General features: G+C 38.3%; 2 protein-coding genes across 2 annotated transcripts; both read right to left on the bottom strand.

Moving 5' to 3' along the window:
• Positions 1-1,855: 1,855 nt before the first annotated feature.
• On the bottom strand, positions 1,856-2,797 carry LOC116860484 (olfactory receptor 1009-like). The gene has a single exon (XM_032846540.1). It carries the CDS (start codon positions 2,795-2,797, stop codon positions 1,856-1,858), a length of 942 nt encoding a protein of 313 aa, XP_032702431.1.
• A 13,577-nt stretch (positions 2,798-16,374) lies between these two features.
• Positions 16,375-17,319, bottom strand: LOC116860433 (olfactory receptor 1009-like). The gene is given in 3 exon segments (XM_032846488.1): positions 16,375-16,817; positions 16,820-17,222; positions 17,224-17,319. Coding segments are annotated over 3 exon segments (942 nt in total).
• Between the last annotated feature and the right edge of the window lie 1,256 nt (positions 17,320-18,575).

The following is an 18,575-nucleotide window of genomic DNA, read 5'->3' as shown; positions in this document are numbered from 1 at the left end:
GCTACAAAGCATGCCATGATTTTGTGGAAACTCTTTGATCAATTTTCGATTTTCAGAGACTGTGTGTTGTACAATAATCAACAGAAAATAACCCATAATACTTTGTACATAGAAAGTACTCAGAAGTTTAGAACATGCATTCACTTATTTATTTATTTATTTAGAGATACCATGACTCCTAGTAAAAGCTTCTTAATCAACTTTGCTAAAATCATCTTAAGCATATAGATGGATATGGAAGTTCCTTAAAATCCTGAGGACATTTCTATAATGATTAAGCCATGATATTATAATGTCATGTAGGAATACTGATCCAGTTCCTCCATGAAACTCTCGGCTTTTTGTGTCTTCATCATCAAATCAAGAGGTAAAGCTATATCAAGAAAGATAAGATAGAATCAGGTCACTTTGTTGGGTCTCTGAGAGGACATGGAGACCCTGGTATGGGAACCCAGTCTCCATACACAGCGATGGCTTTCAGACCCAAAGGCTGCCCATCACTCACATGACCCTGGAGTCATAATAATGAAATTGAGCTGTGTGTATGAACTCTCTTGTGATGCTACAAAACTACTGACCTTACTAGAAACAGGTAGGTCTAGACTAAGAGTCTACCTTCAACTATGGCATTTCTCTGTATGTTCTTGGCCTGGTAATAAGCTTTATTACCAGGGTTTTAAAGGCACCATCACGTATACAACCAAGTCCCAACCTGCAGAACACTAGGTAAGAAATCTCTCAACATCCTCCAGAAAACTGAATTCTGAGAAAATATAGGCTTAATACCTTCTATTGGAAGCTCTTTCAGTGTTGAATGCATTAGAGATGAACACAAGTCTCTATTACTATAAACAATCCCTATAAACCATCCACCTGCCGGAGGTGAACACAGATCCATTTCCAGTCCCTGAGATATACATAGTTCTTTGCGTCAAGGTCACCCAAAAAAACTAGTGTATACAGCCAATGATTTCATTCCACTCATGAGGTTAAGCATAAAATCCCACATCTTTTTTTTTTTTTAGTAGATTCCTATTGATGGGAGCTAGATGTAAGTGCAAAATCCAGAGCACTGCATTTTCTTTTAATTTTTTAAATTTATTTTAGAGAAAGAAAATGCAGTGGGGGAGGGGCAGAGGGAGAAGGAGTCTTTAGCAGACTCCACACTCAGTGAAGAGCCTGAGGTGGGGCTCGATCTCACCACCCTGAGAACCAGAGCCAAAACCAAGGATCAGACACTTAACCGACTGTGCCACACAGGCACCCCCAGAGCACTGCATTTTAAAAATTCCAATGTCAATGAGTCAACAGGAAAAGAAAGTATATTAGCAGAATGACAAAAAATTAATAACTGAAATTAAGTTATAAAACTTTTTTAAAATTATTTTTTGAAAGATTTTTATTTGACGAGACAGAGAGAGAGAGCACACAAGCAGAGGGAGCAGCAGAGGGAGAGGGAGAAGCAGTGAGAAGCAGTGAGCAGGGAACCCAATATAGGACTCAATCCCAGGACCCTGGGATCATGACCGGAGCCAAAGGCAGACGTTTAACCAACTAAGCCACCCAGGCGCCCCAATAAAGCTTCTTTTCAAATATTTGGGCTGTGAGGTGTCTGAGAGAAGCAAAATTAAACAGACAATAGATGTGAACTCTAATATTAGTATATCACAGATAAAAGATCATATACAAGGCTGAATGAATCCACATTAATTGACTAGATGAAGGAGTAAGTGGAGAGATGAATTAGGGCTGCAAACCAACCCCCAACACTTGCAAATGTCCTGGAATCTTAGGAATCCACACAGTTAGTCTGCCTTTTTAGATTTCTTCCTCAATTTCCTTTCTCCATAAGAATTTAGACCCTACACATCTTCCTCCTAGTAACCGTCTTGTGGATGGCATCTTTGACCTCCTTGTTCCTCAAGCTGTAGATAAGCGGGTTCAACATGGGGATCACTGCTGTGTAAAACACCGACACCACTTTATTGATATCCAATGAGAAACTTGCACTAGGCCGTACATAAATAAAGAAAAGAGTACCATATAGGATGGAGACAGCCGTCAGGTGAGAAGAACAGGTAGAAAAGGCTTTGTGCCTGCCCTCGGCAGAGTGGATCTTCATGATGGCAATGAGGATGTAAATGTAGGAGACCACGATAGTCAGACCACTGAAGACTCCCACAGTTCCAGCCACAACAAAAACCACCAACTTAGTAAGCCTGCTGTCAGCACATACGAGGGAAAGCAGGGGGGACATATCACAGAAGAAATGATTAATGACATTGGGGCCGCAAAAAGGAAGATGAAATGCATTCGTTGTATGGGTCATGGTGTTCACGAACCCGATGATGTAGGGACCAACCACCAGCTGGTTACACAGTCTCTGGGACATGGCAACGGAATACAATAATGGGTTGCAGATGGCCACATAGCGGTCATAGGCCATGGACGCCAGCAGAAAACACTCTGCTGCCACAAAGAACCCAAAAAACCACTGTTGCAAAGCACAGCCCAAGAAAGAGATGACCTTCCTCTTCACGAAGAAGTCAATGAGCATCTTGGGGCTCACAACAGAGGAGAAGCAGATGTCCACAAAGGACAAGTGGCTGAGGAAAAAGTACATGGGCGTGTGAAGGCGGGAATCAACCCGAATCAGAATAATCATACCCAAGTTTCCGGTGAGATTGATGAGGTAGAAACTCAGGAAGAGCAGGAAGAGGAAGACCTGAAACTGGGGGTTGTAACTCAAACCTGTGAAAATGAATTCAGTGACCCTCGTGTCATTTTCAATGGCCATTGGCTGGTTCCGGTTTCCACTAGAAGAACAGAGGAATCACAACAGATTTGGTGAACACATCTTCAAAAATGGGACACAGAAAAAAATATACCAGTAACTGGGAGAACCTCAGGGGTGATATGACTTCATTGCATCCTGTGGCCAAGGAAACGCAAGTGAGATAGGGACCCAGGTGGAAGATCAGATCTGAAGCTGTCATATATTAAGACTCCGCAGAAATCCATCAATGCCGAAAGGAGAAGACAAAAATCCAGGAAAAAAGAAGCAGGTTGCTAAAGGTCCCATGGCCAGCTGATCACAGAGATGGCTCCAGAACAGATGTCCAGTAACGCTCACTTCAGTGAACTTTGCTTGCGTTCACCAGGTGAACACACACAGCAGAGTGGAAGTGAGACAAGCTGCAGAAGAAATGAGCAGCCACTCAGTTTTAGAAGGTACTCCGTGCACTTTGCGATTATAACCCAAGGCTAAATGCATGTTCTTCAACTCTGGAGCCCACCGCCTCTGAACCTGGGGAAGTCCTCACTGTGAAACAGGAATGATCATAGTAACACCCACCTTGTAAATTTGGTGTGAGGGTACAATGAAATAACGCATGCAAAGCACTTAGCAGAGTCTCACTGAGCACCATATTAAGTGCACAATAATTGCTAGTATTTTTGCCTTGCATGCTTCATTGAATAAGTCTGCAAGGTAAGTATCATTATCTCCTTTTACTTAGGAGGAAAATTGAAGGTCAATGCACATTCATGCTGGTGACTGGCAGAGATGGGCTTTGCACATGTTTTTGTCCAAACGGACTGTGCTCTTTCCTTTGTCGCTGCAGAAATTGTGTATTCACAATTCCACTCCTCACAAAGAGATGCAAAATCCACTTCACTATGAGTACGGAATGATGTGTGTTTGGCTGCCTACTCCTGGTGTTGAGGTTACCGCCAATGGCCACTAGTGGGAAGCCCATAGTATAAGAGACTGGTGCCCTTGAGTATCACCTTTATGGAAACACACAGGGAAGAACATTAGAAAAGAGCCTAAATTCTCCCACCTGTATACCCTCCATCTATCCCTTGTCACCCTCTCAGGGTGCCCTTGGTTAGGTCAGCTGGTCTTTGAACATGGGTTGCTTCACATGTTCAGTGTAACTAAAACTCTTACTCTCTTAGAACTCTCATCTGCTTAGCATGAGAGGAAGATGTTTAAGTACTCTTGAACCCTACTTATACTTAACTTATTTTTTAAAGATTTATTTAAGAGAGAGAGAAAGAGAGTAGGGGGAGAAACAGGGGGAGAGAGAGAGAGAATCTCAAGCAGACTCCCCGCTGAGTGTGGAACCTGATGCAGGGCTTGATCGCACGACCCTGAGACCATGAGCTGAGCTGAAATCAAGAGCCAGACGCTTAACCAGATGAGCCACCCAGGAACCCCTATACTTTACTTTTAAAAAGTTTTATTAGCCTAGGACTATTGGAGTGCAACATCATACTTAGGCTAGACACTTTTCCTCCAGTTTTCTAATCTGAAATGTATTACTTGACTTTAGCAATGTCTCCTCTGGGACCAGTAATGCAGCTTACCTTAGCTCCTTTGCTTTAGGCCATTAAAAAGAACAATCTGATGGCCAGGCAGACAGTCCACCCATCACACTCAGCTCTTGCTTAGGTCTCTTCAAGAGTCTGGGAACTCCTCCAGGGTCCGTCAAACACTACCTCTCAGTCTTCCACTTGGCAGTCGCCCAAAGCTCCCAGACAATACCTTGTCATCCTTGGTTTCTAAAGCTATCCAGACCTTTCATGCACATTTTAATTTCTCAGGTTCTCTGCTGCATTTGGTGCTTACTCCATAAAAATCAAACCACACAGAGTGGGGAAACACAACCAGCTTTCGTATTCAGAGCACTAGCATAATATCAACACAGCCTGTGATAATCTTCCCTTAGCAAGGAAATCACCCAGGTGGTATAGACAGGGATGCAAGTTGAATTCAGTGCAATATCTTTTCCCTTCTTCTTCTACTAAAGCATCAGTCCTGTTTTATACTTATGTGAGTATATTGCGATCCAGTTGCAAAACCTAGATTTATCTCTACATAAATTACCTCTTCTTAGATTTTTCTCAGTCATCCAACAAACAGGAGGATCATGCCCGTCCTGGCTGTCACTCAAATATATAATTTATTTTAATGCCATTTAAAACAAGTTGTGCTCTCTTGAACTTGTTGAAAATCAAATAGAAAGAACAGAAAATGATTTAGAAGTTCTCAACTTACATTCTAATATGCTCTCTCCTCTTTAAAGATGGCATGAAGAACTAAAGTAAGAAGGAGCCCAGTTTGTCAGCATTCCTCTCTCCCCCTAACATGGCTGCCTTCTCATGCACAATAAGTCAGACTTCTCAGTACTCATTTGGTTTTACTGTCTCTTTCCCTCCAAGAAGAAAATGTAGAGTATTTGCTGTAAAACATACTCAGAGTCTTCATCAATTAGATAAAAGTTCCCTGAACTAGTTGCATCACCTTTTCTTTGTGGTTGCTATGGAAACTCCTCTGTCCCCAAAGTCTACCATAGCTTGGGAATGAAGCCCTCAGGGAGAGTTCAATCAAAGTTTTGCTTCATACACTAAGTAAGTCCGATGTGATCTGTTTTCTGATCATCTTATATTTGTTTTTAACTGGATATACTCCGTCCATTCTATTTCCAGGCTAAGCCAGGAACCTCTAAGGACTCCTAGGTAAACTGACGTAGTGTGGAGAGGGTGGGCCACAGGAGAAACTTAGCTCCCCCAGATTCTTCCTCTATTGCTCATATCTTGGAAACAAGGGCAAAGAATGTGGAAAATTAACTTTTCTCAAAGATAGCATTTATGACCTGTAGCCAAATAAACTAGTCTTCCTGGGACTTTGCCCAAAACATACAAAGCGTTTAACCAAGGGCTGGAAAGAGAATTTCTGAGAATATATTAATGATCGTTAAGCTGTATGGCAAGGCATTATATTATATTTGAACTGTTAACATATGACAAGGGAAATACATTTCTTATTGCCAAGAAAGGAATAAAAACCAATGAAACAAAGTGCTTCAGGTCTCTGTTTCCTCTGCAACACAAACATCGCCAACCAAAACAGAGTCGAGACGGATTCCAGCCTAATGGCAGAAAGTGTAAGCCCTTCAGCAAGCAACACAACTTCCCACTCTAGGAGACTTTGTTTTTTGACTTTTTATTAATTTCTCAGCATGCTGCTATAGTCTTTAGAGCAAATTTTCCATGAGACCTTAGTTTTTGATAACAACTTCCTGTTCACTCTACATATGAAAGACATATGTTGAAAACTGAAAACTGTTTAGATATCGCCCTTTTATTTCTGTTTTTTTTTTATTTCAAGTTTTTATCTAAATTCCAGTCAGTTAATATGCTGTGTAATATTGATTTCTGGTATAGAATTTAGTGATTCAACACTTACCTAAACACCCAGGGCCCATCACAAATGCCCTCCTTAGTGCCCATCACCCATCTAGACCATCCCCCCCTACCTCCCTCCATCAACCCTCAGTGTCATTAAGAATCTGTTCTATGGTTTTACGGTTTGCCTCTCTCTCCTCTTCCCCCTATGTTCATCTGCTTTGTTTCTTAAATTACACATATGAATGAAATCATAGGGTGTTTGTCTTTCTCTGACTAACTTATTTCGCATAGTATGATACTCCCAATTCCATCCAAGTTCTTGCAAATGGCCAGATTCTGTTCTTTTTGATGGCTGAGTAATAGTCCATCTTCTTGACCTTTCATCAGTCAACAGACCTTTGGGCTCTTACCATAATTTGGCTAATGTTGATAATGAGTTGTCTGGATAATAATCCATTTTTATTGTATGGCAGTGTGAGTCTATAGGTTCAATATCACTAAAGGTTTATATATGTGTGCATATATGTGTGTTTTCTTAGGTAAAGTGTCTACAACAAGCGTTTGTCATTAGTCAGGATTCGGGGAGTAACTTTGGTCCTGTTGACTGTCTTCCTGATGATTGGTTAATGTTCTTTGAATAACTGGTTAATGTTTGTTCTGGAAGCATATTTATATTTTCTCTTTGGGGGTGAATTTGTAAGTAGAAATAAATATTTTAATTTTTCCTATGTTGCTTATCTCATAGTTATTTTTATTTCCTTTACGTATATCTGTTTTGAATCTTGAGAATATATATTTCTAAGATTTCTTTTAAAATTTATTTCCTGAATGGGGTGCCTGGGTGGCTCAGTTAGCTAAGCATCTGACTCTTGATTTCAACTCAGGTCATGATCTCAGGGTTGTAAGATCAAGCCCTGAGTCGGGCTGTGTAATGCATATGGAGACTGATTAAGATTCTCTCCCTCCCTCTCCCTCTGCCTCTCCTTCCATCTCTCCCTCCCTCTATAAAAAGATAAAATAAAAATAAAAAATAAAGGAAAAAATCATAATAAACATAAAAAATGTTTAAAATTTACTTCCTGAAGTAAACCAAAGAAAGACAAATACTGTGTGATTTCATTAATATATAGAATCTAGAAAACAAAACAAAACAAAAACTCATAGATACAGAGAAATGAGTGATGGTTTGGTAGTTGCCAGAGACAGGGGTTGGAAAGGTGAGCAAAATGAGTTATAAGATAAATTAATCCTGGGGATGTAGTGTACCCAATTGTGATTATCGTCAGTAATACTGTATGCATATTTGAAAGCTGCTAAGAGAAAAGTTCTTAAAGTTTTTCATTACAAAAACAAATTGTAACTCCGTGGTGATAGATGTTAACAAAACTTGTGGTAACCATTCTGCAATACAAATATCAAATTATTACATTGTATGCCTAAAACTAGTGCAATGTTATATGTCAATTAAATTATTTCTGAGGTCATAAAGACCTAAATTGCAGATAGTTTATTTTTAGCTGTATTGATATAATCACTGTTGATTAAGTTGAAATTTCAAATTCATAAGGCAAATCCATTTGTCAAAGAAAAGACAAATAATTAAGATTATTTTTAATGTATATTTGTGTGCCCTTAAAAGTCATTTTCTTCTTAACCTAAGTGACTAATATTACACAGGAAAAAATGAACAAAGGAAAAAAAGTACAAATATACTATTTTAAGCTTCACCACAGAACATTCAACCTCTGCTGCGAAAGATTTGCACATTTTTGGTTGACAATAGGATAAATTAATTTTAAAAATTTTATGCATTTTTGTTATAATAATGTCAGATGAATCTTGGAAAATGTTTCAAGTTGATGCAATTTTTAGCTGAAATGTAAGCCTTCCTTCTGACAGCTACAGTCTAAAGCGATCTCTCCCTGTAAATTTCAAAACCTGTAATGACCTTGTATATAGAATTTATTGGTGCTACCTTTTCCTATGGAGGTTTTGTGTCACATTTACTATATGACCATAAAGGAGAGAGATCACAACACAGTCAATGCCATGGACATTTCAGGGTGTCTATAGCTCAATTGACAATAGCATTTTACAGTTACCACTATTATTTATATGTAACTATTATCCCATGAAGAGGAAGGGGATTATTCTTTAAATATTCTTAAGTTCCTGAATAATTAAAATACAAATATGATAAAACATAAAAACTCAAAAATAAATGTTTGCCAAATATTCTAATCTATGTTCAATATTTATAGATGGACATCGTAATAAACATGAAACAAACACATCCATAAAATTTTATTTATTTTCAAGGTTACAAAAGACAGACCAGGAAAAGTATTTTGCAGCTAATATTACAAAGGCTTTTTGTTTATTGTTATGATGATGTACGGAGTTACAGGAATGTTGGATGACAGAGTACAATCTCTGAGCTATGTCTTCTAGAACAAGTGTGTCATAACTTTGTTACTCGTCATAGAACATCTTTCCTCCTTTGTACCTTACTCTCAAAATTTGAAAGATAAGAACGTGAGAGTAGATCAGACATGTTAAATTTTTATGTGCAATGAACGTTAAAGTATATGACGAGAGGCAGAAAAAAATGTAAAAAAAAAAAAAAAGAAGAATGTGATGAGAGATCCTAGGTAAAGTACACATTCCTGTAGTCCCCCTTTATGCACAGAGAATGCATTCCAAAACCCCCAGTAGATGCCCAAAACTGTGAATAGTACTGAACCTTCTATAAACCTCATTTTTTCCTATCCATACATACCTAGCATCAAGTTTAATTTATAAATTAGGCACAGTAAGAGATTAATAACAATAAATAATAATAAAATAAAACAAATCAATATACCATAAAAAAAAAAAGTTAGGTGACTGTGGTCTCACAAAATATCTTACTGCACTGTACTCATTCTTCTTGAGATGATGTGAGATAAAATGTCTACATGATGAGATGAAATGAGGTGAATGATGCAAGCATTGCAACATACCATTAGGTTATTACTGACCTTCTGACAATACGTCAGAAGGAAGATCATCTACTTCCAGACCTCAACTAATTGTAAGTAACACAAACCCCAGGAAGCAAAACCAAAGGTAATGGGGGGGACTAGTGTATATAGGCCCAAACACACAAAATGTATCTATGATTTCACAGCCCTTTAAAATTAATTTTTAGGTTTTTGAAAGCTTTTTCCAAGCCTCCTATCTTAATAATGCTTTCAATTATTAAAGGAAATGTTTGTGGACAAAATTATTGTGATTTATAAGCTGATGCTGCCATCTAGTGGCCAAGTTTAGCTACACCTTAAGGAGGAATTCTTAAAATGCTACTTCACTATGGAAACCTGTCTTCCTTTTATTTGAATCCTATATTCACTGAGACCATGGTGACTTTTAAAAACAAGAAGGATAATAAAATATATTTCATGACTAATGTGAAATTGTGCCTGTCATGGTACTGAAAACACATATTTAAAGCAAAACTTGTTCTAAAATAAAACTAAATATGTAAAACTAGGATTTTCAGAATTGAGGGTATAAGGTCATTTTGAGGGAATCTTTGTTAACATGAAATGGCAGAGAGACTAATATCAACCTCAGAAGTTAATGATCATCACATTCCTTTCCAAATGACCTCAGATGGATTTAACAAACTTCTATCGAATCACTTCTGGGTCAGATATTGTGCTAGACTCTGGTGATAAAAGAGTATCTCCCCAGGACACGTGATAAGGAAGAATTTCTTTTTGTTTAGGCTACTAAAATTTCATGAAATTTGATTGGGAACAGATGGTGTCTTATGCCTTCCTAATATCCATAAAGATGATCATATAAAATTTTTATTAGACAAGCAATGATAATAAATTAGAAATATCAGTCACAATCTTCTGAGAACTTATTTGTAATATTTTTCTGAATTTTATAATAATAAAGTGCCCTACATAATATTATCTCCACTTCATAGATGGGTATAGTAAGAAATTTTTTGTTTAAATTTTCTGTATTATTGGATATAGCTCCTTATTTTGAATTTCACACCATGCAGTTTTACTTGGGAAGCATGAATATAACTAGGCCATTCCTATCTAAATTCTCTCTCTCTTCTCTCCCTTTTTCTCCCTCTCCCTCTATCTATCTTTCACATACCCGAATCTAAGCATATTTAAAAACAGGGTTTTGTTTTGTTTTTTTTCCTTGATTGTCTTTCACCTTGGTGGGGGATAAGGATGTGTGAAAACAGCATCTCTTCCTCTCTCCAGACATCTTCCTTAAACCTCTCTCTCTCTTTCCTCAAAATTCCATTTCAAATGTGTCCATCTGGAATAGACCAGATGTCCCTTTTCCCTTTTTTGTCAAGAGAATGACTCTTTCAGTGTAAGTAACGTGTCCATCCCACACCTGGGAGGGGCTGTAAATCATGAGATTCTGACTCTCCAAAACCTCAGAGACAACACTTGCGCCAGGAGAGGAAGTTAGAGAATCCCAACATCCTGGACAGAGCGTCAGATCAGGGGTGGGGAGGGGGGGGATACAAGAGGAGAGGGCAGGGACATAGTGCAGGCACACCCTCGAGATATTGTGGGTTCCGTTCCAGAGCCGTGCAAAAAAATGAGTATTACATTAAGCAAGTCAAATGAATTTTTTTTTGTTTTTTCAGTGTATGTAAAAGTTATAGTTACATTATACTGTAGTTTATTAGTACTGTAGTTTATTATGTACAATATGTACATATGTACAATTATGTACCTTAATTTAAAATACATTACTATATTTGTATACAATACATACAAAGCATCTGTCTCCCTTCAACTCAGGTCATGATCCCAGGGACCTGGGACCAAGCCCCACATGAGGCTCTCTGCTCAGCAGGGAGCCTGCTTCTCCCTCTCTCTGTCTGCCTGCCTCTCTGTCTACTTGTAATCTCAGTCTGTCAAATAAATAAGTAAAATCTTTTTAAAAAATAAAAACACATTACTGCTAAAAAATGCTAGCCATCATCCGCGCTTTTGGCAAGCTGTAATCTCTTGGCTGGTGGAGGGTCTTGACTCCGCATTGACAGCTGCTCACTGGTCAGGGTGACTGTGGCCATTTCTTAAAGTTAAGACAACAGTGAAGTTGGCCACATCCATTGACTCCTCACTTAACCACTCAGAGGTCATTGCAGGCTTATTAATTGGTCTATTTCAGTACGACGTCTCAGAGAATAGGGAAGCCTAAGAAGAGGGAGAGAGATGGGACCAGCAGCCCGTTGCTGGAGCCATCAGAGCACCCCTGTCTACGACAAGGTTCGCCATCTTACATGTACGTGGTTTGTGGTGCCCCGGTGTAGTAACACCGAGATTGCTGACCACAGATCATTAGAGCAAAAACAATAATAGTGAAAAGGTTTAAAATATTGCAAGAATGACCAAAGCATGAGAGAGAGACTCAAAGTGAACAAATGCTGTTGGGAAAATATTGCCGATAGAATTGCTCACGGCTGGATTGCTCCAGACCTTCAACTCATGACAAGCACAGTTATCTGTGAAGGAAGGTAAAGTGAAGCACGATAAAATGAGATACGCTTGCATTTGTTTCTCTGGAAGGGTGTCAAATGGGGAGAGAGAACATGAACAGAAACTCCTTCTCAACTCCATGCCTTTTTAAAGTGTCTTCTCCTGATTTTACTCTCCTTTAATGCATTAAAGCGTGAAAGTCAAGCCAATAGTCAACCCAAGTGTGGCGTGGGTGTTCTACTCCCACCGTCTGCCTTCTAAGAGGGATTTCCATCCGTTTGAATTAGAAGTGGTTATATAAGACAGGAAACTCAAACTAACAGTAACTGTAAAAAACTATTCAAAGAAATTTATTTTCTCTGTCATTAAACAGATCTGGAGGTAGTCAATAGAGGACTAGTAATGGCGGTTATACAGTATCAAGAACTTAAATGCTTCCCCAAGGTAGCCGATGAGTGCTCAAGGTCCAGCCATTAAATCTGCATTCCAGGGAATAGGAAGGATACTGGGGAGAGAAAAGGCACTTTCTGAAGTTCTAAGGAGACTTGGTAGAAGCATCTTACGACGGTTCCACTCCTCCAGCCAGGACCTGATCACATGTCAGCACTCGCCTACAAAGGAGACTGAAAACTGCAGTCTTTTATTATGCTTTCAGATGTGCTCAGCTAAAAATGGGACACCTGTTAAAGAAGAGGAGAAAGAAAGATGGGATGCTTCTCCAGTAGTTTTGTCTGTAGAGACAAAGGGAACCTCTTGGTTTCTTTTCTTAGCTATTCCTTTTCCTAGATGATCTTATTAAGGTGATGGTATTAGCATAATAGCTAAAAGCTTAAGTTTTGCTGTCTGGCATCTGAGTTAAAACCCCATCCCCACTGCTCATTAGCTGTACGGTGCATCCTGACATCTACTGCATCCCATTATATTATTTTTGTAGAACTAATACTGATGTTTAGCTGATTTACCATTACTTACAAGCTTTTCTCCCTTAAATAGATGCTCCATGGAGGGAGGGTCTTTGCCTGTCTTATTCACTGCTGTATCCTCAGAATGTGATAATGCCTACTAATTAGGAATCATCACTCACCATCATTGTTAATTTTATAATTTTTTGGCAATTAAAAATCTTCTTGAGAAGAATATTTAATAGAAAATAGTTTATTTAAAATATTTGATCTGTGATTTAGCATAGAACTGGCTAAAATAATAGTTAATATGAAATTTTGTAGAATTACACACACACACACACACACAGAAAACTACTGGAATAATATAACCCAAATATTTAACATAGAGTATCTGCATAGACAAACTCATATCACAAAAACAATGTGTTTTTTAAGATTTCACTGTCTTTAAAATAGACTCTACATTTATGCATATCTGAAAGCTATATATATTACACAAACATACAGAAATAGAAAATGCCTAAAATAAGTGTATTAAAATAGACACATTTTTATATGCAACTAGTGGAATTACATGATTTTTTCTTCTTTCGTTTCACTTTCCAAACACTCTAAAATAATTAAAGCCCCCCCAAAATGTGTTTTCATTGTATCTCCTAGGCAATAACAACAAAAAAATTTCAAATTTAGGCTCATATTTTATACTTATTAGTTCAAAGGCTTTTTGATTCGATTTATACATGAAATGATAGGATAATGTAAGTAAATTGAAACATCTCAATTAAAAAACTGTTGTGCCTCATCGTTGAAAAGCAGTGAGGCAAACCATGGAGAGAGTGGTTTGTGGATCTCTTGGAGGGCATAAAGCCTCTCATCACATTCAGTGGGAACTCTGGCTAGGTTACAGACGCGTGCGCTCTCCATCAGCCCCATGACACTTGCCTTCAGCCCCACTATATTTGGCATTGGAATTGCTCAAGTGAGATTCTAGATCGCAGTTACTGACCCACCACTCTGAGTTCAGATAACAGCTCACATCCATCTAAATGAGTCTATTGGTTCATTCCTTAAATGATCCACCCATAAAATATCAAGAGCTTTGGCAAAAGTAGGGTCTACACAGATGATCCCAGTGGATTTCAGGGAATTTTTAAGTACCTGAAGAACAGTTGCTGTCACCCATTCCATTCTGAAGATCGAGTTTTTACCAAGAGATGTTTTAGAGGCACCAGGGCTTATAATCAATTCTGCATCCCTTTTCTTGACTGGAAACTTTTTTTTAGGTCATTTATAAAAGTTTCATTATTTGAGTGAGACATAAAATGTGGTATAGCTTGTCTGGTGTTGTCACCCAACATCATGAGATGAACAAAATCTTAAGACTCTGGGACCCACATTATTTGTCCATCAGCACAGCCCCCCAAGGCTGTAAGAGTCAAGTATTATGGAAGGGAGGAGCTGGGTTGTGATTTGGATCAACTCGTGCTGAGACTCAGAGTCTCAGCACCGAATGACTGGGAATGCATTTCCTGCTATCACCCTCATGTAGCTTTCCTTCTCCCAGATGGCTTCAGGCGTATTACGTGTCATACGCCATAGGGTACTTGGGGCTCACAAAACTCCCCATAGACCCCAGGCTGAACCAAGTCTACCTGGATCCCAGTAACTCAGGTGAAAAATGTTTGGGGTGTTTTGTTGTAGTTATTTTTTTTAATGTTGCATAATTTTCCGAGTCCAAAATCATAGAGAACACAGATCAGATTCATATTTGTACCCTGAAGCATTGAACTTAGAAATTAAAGACTCTACTGCCAAAAAACTCACTAAGAAGGGGGGAAAAAAGAGAATGCCCAAGAACCTTCCTTTGGTGCAAGATCTATGCTGTAAAGGCACAGCCTAAAACACTCATAATTTTCCTTTCGCCAAGAGAAAAGGAAATCACTTATTCCACCGGTGGAGCAAACACACGCATCTGAGAATGTTGATCCCAGCCTTTATCTAATCAATTATTTCAAAAATAAATAAGGGATGAAAATTAAATGGAAGGAATTTCTGAGGTAAAATCTGAATCATTTTCAGAGCATTCCATCGGCACTAATTCTGTCTCTCCTGTTTCCTAGCCCGTGACTCATTTCTGCTGTCTGAGGCAGTTGCCTCATTGAAACCAGGATTATCCCTAGCCTAAATACCACTTCATTGTCTTGGTAGTCAGTTCCCGCCACAACCCGCTCACTCCTTCGGAACTCAAGCCACTCTATGCCAGTCTTTGGAAAGTTCTATGCCTACAATAACTGCATTAGTCAAAACAGGTTCATGATCCCAAGAAGAAATGGCTGGGACACCATCATTCCACCAATACTGCCAAAGAAATTACTTATTTATCCACTAACGCCATCATGAAATATATTAGGGCACAGACCTGAGATAAATTTATACTTTAGTTCTCCCCACATCATTCCTGAGGCATGTCTCACTCTGCCTTTTCCCCTTATATCTTTCTATAAACTGAAGATAAATTCTCTATTTTTAGATCACACTCAGCTCAAACAACTCGGGCTTGCAGCAAAAAAACACTTTTCAAAAAATCACGTTCTTTTCTCTGATGTAATTATAATACCTCTTGAATTGTTCCACTGTTGTATGAGGGACAGACAGGTGTTAAAATATATTTTAAACTTCATTTTACTGTATTTCTTTTTCTTTCTAATTTGGAACAACAAAAAAAGACTAACATGAGAATAAGATATACATTTTCTTCATTTTAGTTTACCTCTGGCTTCTCAACACCTATTGCCTCTGATTTTTTTAGAATTTCCTTGTTCTCTCCTTCACCCATTTGTATTTTATTTCTAATTTCTATAATAAGTGATGACGATTTATTTTTGTCTGAAAGGAACAGAAAAACTAAATATCGATATTAAAGTAATAGTGGGAACAGCTTCAGAGTCAAATATGTAAAGAGACATCTCTCTTGTCACTTGTCACTGGGTGGAAGAATCAGAATAAAAGTTTTGTATCGTCAATGCTGTTCACCTTCCGCTTGCATTTGCTTTTTTCTGCAGTCATTGTGACATAGTATTCTCAGAAGCAAGGACAAAGAAAATACACATAAGAGATGTTTGAAAGAATATGAGATGAGGAGTTCCTTTTGTTAAAAAAATAATAATTGGTAGTAGGGGCGCCTGGGTGGCTCAATGGTTTAAAGCCTCTGCCTTTAGCTCAGGTCATGATCCCAGGGTCCTGCAATCCAGCTCCGCAGGGAGCCTGCTTCCTCCTCTCTCTCTCTGCCTGCCTCTCTGCCTACTTGCGATCTTTGTCTGTCAAATAAATTTAAAATTCATAATAATAATAGTAATAATAATAATAATTTGTAGCTAAGTGACCTGTTCTGCTTTCTATTTTCAATTCTGTATTTGGGGATGGAGGTCATATATGTCATTCCAATGAATCTTTGCTGGTCTGGACATATATATTGGTCCAACTAGTGCCATAGTAGTAGTAGCTAGATGATCCAGCACTTACTAGATTTTTATCTTATGCTCAATAATGAAATTATTTGAGGAAACAGAATTGCTCTGATTTTTGATGACTAGGGATTTTTATCATCCACATGCACACGATTGAAATGGAGCTTTAAAGAAATAGTTGGCAAGGATTCCATACTCTAAACTCTGCACATTGCTAGTCTCTTTGGATGATGACCAAATAGACTAACCATGTCTAGAAGCTTTTCCTTCTATCTATTTTGTATTCCAGATCGGAATTTAATTTCTGATGGAAAACTTGCTCCTGACGATCGTTCTGCACATAGCAGCTTTCTCCTCTTTATTTCTCAAGCTCTAGATGAGAGGGTTCAACATGGGGATCACCGTGGTGTAGAACACTGACACCACTTTGTTGACGTCTAGGGAAAAAATTGCACCTGGCCGCACATAGATAAAGAAGAGAGTCCCGTATAAGATGGACACCGCTGTGAGATGGAAGGAGCAGGTGGAAAAGGCTTTGAGCCTCCCATCAGCAGAGCGGATCCTCAGGATGGCAGTAAGGATGTAGAAATAGGAGATTATAATGGTCAGACTACTGACAACCAGGACGGCTCCAGCCACAGTGAAAACCAACAATTTATTGATCCGGGTGTCAGCACATACCAGAGAAAGAAGGGGGCACATGTCACAGAAGAAATGATTAATAATGTTGGCGCGACAAAGGGAAGCCAAAAAGCAGCTGTTGTATGAGTCATGGTGCTCAGGAAGCCAACAGTATAGGGTCCAACCACCAGCTGTATGCAAAGTCTCTGCGACATGGTTACAGAATACAGTAATGGGTTACAGATGGCCACATAGCGGTCATAGGCCATGGACGCCAGCAGAAGGCACTCAATGGCCATGAAGAACCCAAAGAACCATTGCTGTAAAGCACAGCGCAGGAAGCAGATGGCCTTCCTGTCAGCGAAGAAGTCTGTGAGCATCTTGGGACCCACTACGGATGAAAAGCAGACGTCCACAAAGGACAGGTGACTGAGAAAAAAGTACATGGGCGTGTGAAGGTGGGAATCCATCTGAATGAGAACAATCATACGCAAGTTTCCTGTCATGGTAACGAGGTAAAAAAAATAGAAAGAGCAAGAAAAGGAAGACTTGCATCTGAGGATGATACTTTAAGCCTATGAAAATAAACTCTGTGATTCTTGTATGGTTTCCATCAGCCATTGATTGCATTGGTCTTCTAAAGTGAGAAAATCAGAAAATAGATGATGTGCACAACTTTAAATAATTTGAAAACATAACATGATACACAAGAAAAGAAACTACAGGTCCAATTTGGGAACATCAATATAAAAAGAGACTAAATTAAATGCTAGCAAATCAAATATAGTAAAGTTCTTAAGAGCAATATGGCTTAAATGTTTTATAGAGATTAGAACTAGGAATTGGGTCACCATTTGAAAACCTATAAAATTTCTCACCACATTTACATATTGAAAGGAAATGCATTAAATTACTTTAATAAAATTCTTTAAAGAATTTGATAAAATGTGACAAAAAAAAGAAAGAAAGAAAGAAAGAAAGAAAGAAAGAAAGAAAGAAAAAGAAAAACTTCCCAAATTGGAAACAAAAAGGAACTACTTAACTCAGTAAGAAGAATCTTCTTGAAACTCCCAGAGAATATATGTGCACAGGGTACACACGTCTGAAGTACTAAACCATAAATTAAAAAAAGATGTAATAATTCTAGAAAACAGGGATAAGAAAATACTGCATTATTTGCAGACAAAAGTGTACAATAGTCAACCAATAAAATAACTTTTTATAGAAAAAAAATGAAACAGTTCATCCATATAGTGAAGATCAGTGTAAAAAAGTCAGTAATTTCCTATGAATTATAATGGAATGGAATCATTGACTCAAAATGATAATATAGCTATAAATAAGCTTGATAAGGAATGTTCAAGATTCATATGAAGAAAAATACAAATTATAGGACTTTACTGCGCTAGAGAAGAAATGCCTAAATGCCTATGTATTTATTAAGATTCATTTCTTCCTGACAAAACAAAACTTAGCTCTAATAGGGAGAGTGAGATTCTTCATGGTCATTCCTCAGGTTGGAATAGCAGACACAGATACATCAATTGTGAAGTGAACAGGAAACAATATTTCCCTCACAGATAGACTACAGATATAAAGTATCCTAACAACATTGGGTGGGGGGGTGGGTGACAAATATTTTATTACTCAATGAGAAATTGTGTTTTCTAAAATTATAGACTATCTGAAATTTTTGTTTGGAATTATATCAGCAAGGTGAAATATTCCATTCTGGTCTGGAATATCTAAGTCCATCTGACAGAGTAAAACAGTCTCAATTCCCAGCACAGGTACAAAACTCCATGTGAGGGCTGTCTGGTTACAACTCTCTACATGGGTCTTACCTTTATAGTTTTCAAGGAAACAGGACACTGTGC

Source organism: Lontra canadensis, unplaced genomic scaffold (genome assembly GCF_010015895.1).
Source record: "Lontra canadensis isolate GAN:19392208 unplaced genomic scaffold, GSC_riverotter_1.0 scaffold176, whole genome shotgun sequence".
NCBI lineage: Eukaryota > Metazoa > Chordata > Mammalia > Carnivora > Mustelidae > Lontra > Lontra canadensis.
This window is presented reverse-complemented; position numbering and strand designations above follow the sequence as displayed.

What these genes read in the sequence shown, in the direction of transcription:
- LOC116860484 (XM_032846540.1), bottom strand. Translation starts at nt 2,797, where the DNA reads ATGGCCATTGAAAATGACACGAGGGTCACTGAATTCATTTTCACAGGT.